This window comes from Cebidichthys violaceus, unplaced genomic scaffold (assembly GCF_023349555.1).
Source record: "Cebidichthys violaceus isolate CVI_PGR_0920_01 unplaced genomic scaffold, fCebVio1.0.p SCAF_88, whole genome shotgun sequence".
Classification (NCBI taxonomy): Eukaryota; Metazoa; Chordata; class Actinopteri; order Perciformes; family Stichaeidae; genus Cebidichthys; species Cebidichthys violaceus.
Genome location: NW_027176973.1, coordinates 223,933 through 233,427, shown reverse-complemented (window position 1 = coordinate 233,427; position 9,495 = coordinate 223,933). Strand labels below are relative to the sequence as shown.

At 42.4% G+C, this 9,495-nt stretch overlaps 1 protein-coding gene across 1 annotated transcript; it reads left to right on the top strand.

The window, feature by feature from the left end:
- The first annotated feature begins 1,008 nt into the window (after positions 1 to 1,008).
- On the top strand, positions 1,009 to 6,809 carry LOC137866660 (beta-1,3-galactosyltransferase 2-like). The gene is made up of 2 exons (XM_068702704.1): positions 1,009 to 1,104; positions 5,357 to 6,809. The coding sequence occupies exon 2, from the start codon at positions 5,362 to 5,364 to the stop codon at positions 6,334 to 6,336; it is 975 nt and encodes a 324-aa protein (XP_068558805.1). The 5' UTR covers positions 1,009 to 1,104; positions 5,357 to 5,361; the 3' UTR covers positions 6,337 to 6,809.
- Positions 6,810 to 9,495: the final 2,686 nt, after the last annotated feature.

Here is a 9,495-nt window from a genome sequence, read left to right as displayed (position 1 = left end):
TCGTATATGTGATGTGATGTTTATGCATTTAGAAACATCTTTCTTTAGCACTGCTCACATGTTCTACCATTCCTTCTTCATCTGTACGTTCATGAAGAGCGTGGTTTCACCTCTGTTGACAGCACATCGACATGCATTCGAGGTCTGAAGTGTCTCGTGTTGTCCTATCGTCAGCATGTTTGGATCACATTGGAGGCTGGTGTTCTCGCTGCGCGTCATAGCAACGGCCCCCCCGACTGGGTGTCTCCAGAGCTGCACACCTGTTTGGAGGTTAATCAGTGACAAAGGTGAGCGGGACACACCTGGTTCTCATGTGCACATTGTGCCTCATCCAATATTACACTAGTACCACTGACATCATTCAGCGAACAGATGATTACTGACACAGACTCTAAACTGTGTATGTGTTTTATGAGTGTACTTGTCTAATCTGTAGACTGTGTGGGTTATAATAGCAAACTGTTTTATTGTGTATTCATCAAAACAAACGTTTCAGATAACTCTTGATAACATTGAAGTCATTGTGCCATCTAGTGGTGAAAAAAGCACATTACATCATTCATTCAGTCTCGTGATGTGGGATCATTTGATGGGAGGGTTTAATAAAACAGCTCCTCTGATGATCCACCTGTGAATGAAGTACAACCCTGATTCAGGAAGCTGAATGATATATATATATATATATATATATATATATATATATATATATATATATATATATGTTATATATATATATATATATATATATATGTTATATATGTTATATATATATATATATATATATATATATATATATATATAATATTTAAATACGACACGTGTTCAGCCTGGAGTATTAAATCTAAACGGAAACATTAAGGGTTGAAGATGGAAAACAGATAAGTACCGGTTTTAGTCCCACTGCGCATGTGCACTACCCACACAGCTCCAGGCTGTAGCCCCGCCTTCATTCTGCGGTCTGGTCGGGGGGGGGGGGTCAGGTCTGGTGAGACTCGGGGTGTGGTCAGTCTCAGGTGACGGTGATCCACAATCATCAGAGTGTGTTTGGAGGATTTTTCTCACCACCGAAGAAGAAGAAGGCTCCCACGTCACTGTGGACGTCAGGTAGGGACTGATTTTAAGGGTTCCAACGGTTTAGACGTCACGGTTTATGTTTGAATCATCAGGTTAAAGCTTTTTATGAATACAACATGAAAAGACAGTAGTCCATGTTAGTATCAGGAATACACACGTACTGTGAACTATAGATGTAGTACATGAAGTACTGTGAACTATAGATGGTAGTACATGAAGTACTGTGAACTATAGATGGTAGTACATGAAGTACTGTGAACTATAGATGTAGTACACAAAGTACTGTGAACTATAGATGGTAGTACATGAAGTACTGTGAACTATAGATGTAGTACATGAAGTACTGTGAACTATAGATGGTAGTACATGAAGTACTGTGAACTATAGATGTAGTACACGAAGTACTGTGAACTATATATGTAGTACACGAAGTACTGTGAACTATATATGTAGTACACAAAGTACTGTGAACTATAGATGTAGTACATGAAGTACTGTGAACTATAGATGGTAGTACATGAAGTACTGTGAACTATAGATGTAGTACATGAAGTACTGTGAACTATAGATGGTAGTACATGAAGTACTGTGAACTATAGATGTAGTACACGAAGTACTGTGAACTATAGATGGTAGTACATGAAGTACTGTGAACTATAGATGTAGTACACGAAGTACTGTGAACTATATATGTAGTACACAAAGTACTGTGAACTATAGATGTAGTACATGAAGTACTGTGAACTATAGATGGTAGTACATGAAGTACTGTGAACTATAGATGGTAGTACATGAAGTACTGTGAACTATAGATGGTAGTACATGAAGTACTGTGAACTATAGATGTAGTACATGAAGTACTGTGAACTATAGATGTAGTACATGAAGTACTGTGAACTATAGATGTAGTACATGAAGTACTGTGAACTATAGATGGTAGTACATGAAGTACTGTGAACTATAGATGTAGTACATGAAGTACTGTGAACTATAGATGGTAGTACATGAAGTACTGTGAACTATAGATGTAGTACATGAAGTACTGTGAACTATAGATGGTAGTACATGAAGTACTGTGAACTATAGATGTAGTACACGAAGTACTGTGAACTATAGATGGTAGTACATGAAGTACTGTGAACTATAGATGTAGTACACGAAGTACTGTGAACTATATATGTAGTACACGAAGTACTGTGAACTATATATGTAGTACACAAAGTACTGTGAACTATAGATGTAGTACATGAAGTACTGTGAACTATAGATGGTAGTACATGAAGTACTGTGAACTATAGATGTAGTACATGAAGTACTGTGAACTATAGATGGTAGTACATGAAGTACTGTGGACTATAAATGTAGTACACAAAGTACTGTGGACTATAGATGTAGTACACGAAGTACTGTGAACTATAGATGTAGTACACAAAGTACTGTGAACTATAGATGGTAGTACATGAAGTACTGTGAACTATAAATGGTAGTACATGAAGTACTGTGGACTATAAATGTAGTACACAAAGTACTGTGGACTATAAATGTAGTACACAAAGTACTGTGGACTATAGATGTAGTACACGAAGTACTGTGAACTATAGATGTAGTACACAAAGTACTGTGAACTATAGATGGTAGTACATGAAGTACTGTGAACTATAGATGGTAGTACATGAAGTACTGTGAACCATAGATGGTAGTACATGAAGTACTGTGAACTATAGATGTAGTACACGAAGTACTGTGAACTATAGATGTAGTACATGAAGTACTGTGAACTATAGATGGTAGTACATGAAGTACTGTGAACTATAGATGGTAGTACATGAAGTACTGTGAACTATAGATGTAGTACATGAAGTACTGTGAACTATAGATGGTAGTACATGAAGTACTTTGAACTATAGATGTAGTACACGAAGTACTGTGAACTATAGATGTAGTACATGAAGTACTTTGAACTATAGATGTAGTACACGAAGTACTGTGAACTATAGATGGTAGTACATGAAGTACTGTGAACTATAGATGTAGTACATGAAGTACTGTGAACTATAGATGTAGTACATGAAGTACTTTGAACTATAGATGTAGTACACGAAGTACTGTGAACTATAGATGTAGTACACGAAGTACTGTGAACTATAGATGTAGTACACAAAGTACTGTGGACTATAGATGTAGTACATGAAGTACTGTGAACTATAGATGTAGTACACGAAGTACTGTGAACTATAGATGTAGTACACAAAGTACTGTGGACTATAGATGGTAGTACATGAAGTACTGTGAACTATAGATGGTAGTACATGAAGTACTGTGAACAACAACCCTGAACTGATAACCAGCGTCGCCTCAAGTAGTACTTTCTGCTCCACTACCTTTCAGAAGGAAGTATTATTTGCTCCACTACGTGTACTTGACACTTTGAGTTACTTTTGACATAAAATAAAACCCACGATGAGGCAGTAATCTAGCCAGAAGTACACAAAGTACCTCAAACTGTGATGAACGACTACATTAAAATGTACTTCAGTGATAGAAACAGAATATGAACGTTCTGCATATTTAGTACTTCAGGCTACATCGTGCAGCATTACATTACAACCACAGAACAAGAGCCATCAGACAGAACCACAGACAGAACCACAGACAGAACAGACAGAACCACAGACAGAACAGACAGAACCACAGACAGAACAGACAGACAGACAGAACCACAGACAGAACAGACAGACAGACAGAACAGACAGAACAGACAGAACAGACAGACAGAACAGACAGAACCACAGACAGAACAGAGGGGGCGACTCCTCTGGCTGTATAGAAGTCTAGTCTAAAATGACTCTACTTCTCTCTTGATTTATTCCCTCAGTAAACATTGTAAACATGAGTTTATGGTTTCGTTTAGTGTATCGGCTTGAGGGGGAGGAGGAAGAAGAAAAAAAAGGAGGAGGAGGAAGAGGAGGAGGAAGAGGAGGAAGTCAGACTTCATAACACAAACAGGATTCAGCCTCTCTGGTGACGCTTGCTTTGTGCTGCGGATCACATTTACTTCAGCTTGTTTGTGTCGCTGCCGTGGGTCACGTGTGTGTGTGTGTGTGTGTGTGTGTGTGTGTGTGTGTGTGTGTGTGTGTGTGTGTGTGTGGGGGGGGGGGGGGGTGTGTGGAGCAGATAAAGAAGTGTGAGACCAGAGAGTGAACGTAAGAAGAGTGAGAGAGGAGGAGGACAGCTTCGGGACGGAGGCTCTACTTCCTGGTACGGCACCATCTTAGTTCCTCTGCTTCGGACTGAAGCGTTGAGCTCATTAATAAATGGGTTACAATGGGTCGCTATGGGTTACAATGGGTTACAATGGGTTACAATGGGTCGCTGTGGAATGGACCTCACAGTCTGAGAACAAGAAATATTGACCTACATTTCATTTATTGTATTATTATTTAGATTAAATAGTATTTCAGCTCAGTACAATTAGATATTTACAAAAGAAATGTACACAAAGTGAATCTGTGATACCACAGTCTCCAGTGATGTTTGTGAAGACATCGTTCACCTCGGACCTCAGGTCTCTGTTATCCGTCCAGAGTTTAGAGGAAGTTCTTCTCAGTAACACGTCAGCTCCTTGTTGTTCGGTCTGCGTTTCCACATCCAGGAAACGAGGCGCGTGCTCAATGATTTAGAAATGTGACGAAAACCTCATCCTTTTTAACCAGTTTAAAGGTGTGTGTGTGTGTGTGTGTGTGTGTGTGTGTGTGTGTGTGAAATTCAATAGGCCTTTATGACAGAAGTCATCTCTTGAAGAGATGGTATCACCTTAATGTTAGCTTGCTGTTCCACAGAGATTCTTACTAAGACAAGTAATATCCAAACAAATACAGCCAGCTCAACTTTGTTGACAGCATCATTAGCATCATTAGCATCATTAGCATCATTAGCATCATTAGCTCCAAAAGTCTCTAAATCTAGAGAAAGTGTCCAAGTCTTCATCAGTGACAGTCCGCCCCTTATGGTCTCCCTCCAAAGACACGCCCCCTAAATTATAATAGTGAATGTAAACAACCAACATGGCCGCCGTTACAACTCACAGCTGTTAAGACAGACGTTGGAGGAAGACTCTGGCGATGAAGAATGAGGGCACCATTTCCCTGCAGCTTTTGTTTGTTACATCATTTACTCATCTCTCAAACATGGTAGATTGCTGAATTGTGTGTTGCTGTCAGAATTATCTTTGCTGAGAAAAGAGTCTCGTCATGATGACATAATGAGTCTCTTCTGTTTGTAGTTTTAATGGAGAACGGGAGGAGACACTTCAGACACCTCTTGATCTGCATCCTGGGAGCAGTGACCATCTTCTTCATCTATCTCAACTGGGACTGGACCTTCGTAATCAGGATTACTTCAGCGCCGTCGTCAGATCCTGGACCGTATCACGTGGCCTATCCACGAAACTACCAGTTCATCATGGACGACACGCCCACGTGTAACACCAAGACTCCTTTCCTGGTCCTGATGGTTCACGTTGCAACCGGTGACGTTGCAGCTCGGGACACCATCCGGAAGACGTGGGGAAGTGACAAACTGGTTCTGGGTCAGCTGGTGGAGACCCTCTTCGTACTGGGCCTACCCGGGGCAGCTGATGCCGAGCAGCAGCAGGAGAAGCTCAAACGGGAGAACCTGCAGCACCACGACCTGATCCAGAGTAACTTCCAGGACAGCTACCGCAATCTGACCATCAAGACTATGGTGATGCTGGAGTGGCTGGCTGCGCGCTGCGTCGGGGCTTCCTATGCCATGAAGATTGACTCTGATATGTTACTGCATGTCCACAATGTGGTGAAACTGCTGCTGGATCCCAGCACGGCCAAACGCAACTACATGACCGGTCTGGTGTGGTGGCACAGCCCGGTTTTACGAAACCCATTCAACAAGTTCTACATGCCCAAACACGTGATAGCGGAGCCAGAGTACCCCCCGTATCCTCTGGGCATGGCCTACGTCATGTCCCTGGACCTGCCGGCCAAGATCCTGGCAGTCTCTCCTCAGATTAAAGCGATCTTCATTGAAGACGCCTACCTGGGTATGTGCCTGAAGCGCCTGGGCATCTCCCCCACCGACCCTCCGGAAGAAACTATGTTCATCGTCGCCCCGGAGCATCCTCTGAGCGGCTGCAGCCTGTCAAAAGTGATCGCAGCGACGACGACGAGCATCGCTCAGATGACGAGCTACTGGGAGAGGAGCAGACAGCCGGACGCCAAATGTTGAACTTGTTTGAGGTTTACCAAGACTGACTTTACACTGTTGGGGGGGGGGGGGGGTTAATGTTTTTTTAATTTTTTAAAGTTTTGGATCATGGAAGTGAACCTGTGGCAACCTGAATCTGACAATTACAATATGTACAAACTTCTTGAGCGGCATCAGCTCTCACAATACAGACTGTAACTAGAATTGTCAGCTCGTCTGAAATATGTGTTGAACTCACAACTGTTGACTGAAGGCACTCAGAGGGGCCCTGAGAGACCGTAAGAAGTGGACAACTGAATTCACAGTTTCCTGCTCCGGCGCCACCTAGAGGGTCACTAGCGCTGTACTAATGCACATTACTCTGTGGGACATTACCGTTTGACTTGCTAACCGTGTTCTCCATAAAGGTGACTTCTTTAATGTATATGGGTGACTGTAATGTATATATATGTATTTTGTTTACGTCTTTCTGGTAAAAGTGATGTTTATCTCAATCAGACTTCTGCTTCTTCTTTCACCAGGACACTGATGTCCATTCATTTAGGATGCACATAGGTTCACCTATCGAAGTAGGTTGTACAGCTTGTGTACCTCTCGTGTAATGATAACATGGTTGTAATGTGTTGAGTAATAGATTCAACTGATGAGGGTTTGTTCGGGGATTTATATCAAACTGTTCTGTATTAAATAGAAGTGGAAGTGGACTAGTATTCATTCTGTAAAGGAACGTTAAATGAAAGAATCAAGATGGTTCTTAAGAGCCACAGCGAGCTGAAACACTTCTGCCTCTCCGGTCACTGAGGTTCTAATATGCTCCAACAATGATGATGAACATTAATGAATGACATGATTCACTGATTCTAACCCTCATGTTGATCCTTATTTATGGTATTCCTCATGATGATCTGTATTCATTCTGGCTCTGAAGATACCTGAGTATATGTTGTAGAGTAATCGTATCCTAACGCCTCAAGATGATGCTCCTAACATTCTTCATGCTCTCATTGTCTCCTTAAATGATCAATGGAGTGTTTACAGCTGTTGTGTGACTCATTGGGCCTGTTGTCTCCTTTAGTCAGTGAGCGTCCTTTGCTCTTGTGTTGATGCCTTTACTTCTGCATTGATACGTTCAGCTCACAGTGAAAGCAGAGCTTCTGCTCGTCTTGATGCTCCGGATCAAACCTCCGGTGAACATCAACCCTACTTCTGATGACTCGGTTACTTCTGCGTCCTCCTTCCTCTGAATGGAGCCTCTACAGTTGTAGCTGTTGCTCAGTCCAGAAGAGGGCAGACTAACATCAGATACCTCTCCTCTCCACAGCTGAGCGCTGACAGTAGTCATTTAAGTGTTTCATCGTTCATATTCTTTCCCTCGTCTTAAAACAAGACTTTTCTTACTGTTTGGGTGCAGGAGGAGGGAAAGTCTCCGGTAACAGAAGAGTGAAATAAAGACGGACATATTTGTGAAAAGCGCTAGTTCATGTTGTCATAAAATACCACATGACTTAAAGGAAGTGTTGATGAGACGACCTATCATTGAGACAAAGAGTCGGTCCGTGGTTCATGAAGGCAGGTTCACGGCGTCGTCATCAGGACTCCTGGTCTGGTTTTAAACTTAAAAACATAGAAGCTATGCCCCCCCCGGTCTGGTCCAGATTTACAGGCAGACAGGTGCTTTACTGCCCCCCCCCCCATGCTGTCCTCTCTGTCACCCTGAGGAGACAGAGAGCTCTGCAGGCTCATAAACCTCAGCTGGTCCTGTTCAGGCCTCAGACATCTCTATGGACCCTGAAGACTGGAACAGTTGGTCTCTGACTGCAACGTTTACAAGAACGCAGGTTTCTCTGTGAGCTTCCTGAACATTCAGAGCTTCTGTTGAGGTTTATGTCTGTTATATGTTTTATGTTTATATGTTTTTTTAACGTCTGTCCTCGTCTCTAATACAAAATGCAACTCATTTGATTGATGCAGGAGCTTTTCTGACCGCAGTGAACATGTTTTTGAAAGGTTAAATACACCAACAAATATGGATCGATGAAGAATATTTCCTGAGATAAAAACATGTTGTGAATGTTATATAATAAACAGTTATTTATATATATATATATATATAAATATAAATAACTGTTGGATGCTCTGGAGTTATTGGAAATAGTTGAATTTGAATAGTTTTACTATTCAAGTTTTTTAGTTTACTTTTTTGCGACGTGTTCTGCTGCCGTCACTATGAGCAACCAGGAAGCGTTCAGGCTGAGAGTCACCAGGTAACACGGTCACTCATTAAACCAAAACACTGGTGCCCGCCCATTTTAAAACTTCATGAAGTCAAGTACACTCAATAACTAATCACGGTCCTCTCAGCCCTGTTTGAGGTTTCCATCGCCTCCTCAGGAAAAAGACTCGAGTGGGTTTGTTCGGCCCGGTCTGTTCGTTTGTAAAACGGCAACATGAAACACAAAAACTCTTTGCTGGTGATGGCGTCAAGTGACTGAATTGGATTCTAATCTGGTATTTGATGCCGTTACTTTGGAAGCCAACAGTCCAATAAAACCAGGAGCAACACACGCGGGCATGAGCAGCCGTCAACGTGAACGAAAGCCAGACTCGTGGTGATTTAAGGCTAGCAGACAGTGGAAGGGTAGAGGCCAAGCTCTGGGTCTCATAGTATCTCTCTCCATTCAGCAGAGCATAAATAATGGTGAGGGAGGCCGTAGTAAGAGACGAGAAGGACGTCCTGCTGGTTAGGGTTGTATAAATGCTCCACTGGCGATGACTCAAACGGAAACAGTCAACAGGTAGATCTGTGGGTGTAACAGGTTTACACAGATTCTCTTTCAGCCTTCCTTGATCCGAGAACAATAGCAGCCTTGTCCATGTTTTCTCTGACTGTGGTTTGCTGTTGACATGTGCGAACGCTGCTGTTCTCCTTTTGGAAAGTTCCTCCTAACCACAAGGACTCGTGCCGCTCAGGTTCTCACAATCCCGGTCAGAGTACCGTCGCTCTGTGGGCTGTGAGAACCTGAGAATCAGTGACCAACTTAACATATTTCAAGCCGGTCCTCGTGAGCTTCAGCTGCGGCAGCTACAGTGTTCGTTAGTCACTGCCTCGAGCGAGGCAGTTCAGGTATCTCAGGGTCTTGTTCAAGTTGTGAGGGTCTAATGGAGGCTCTACATTCACTG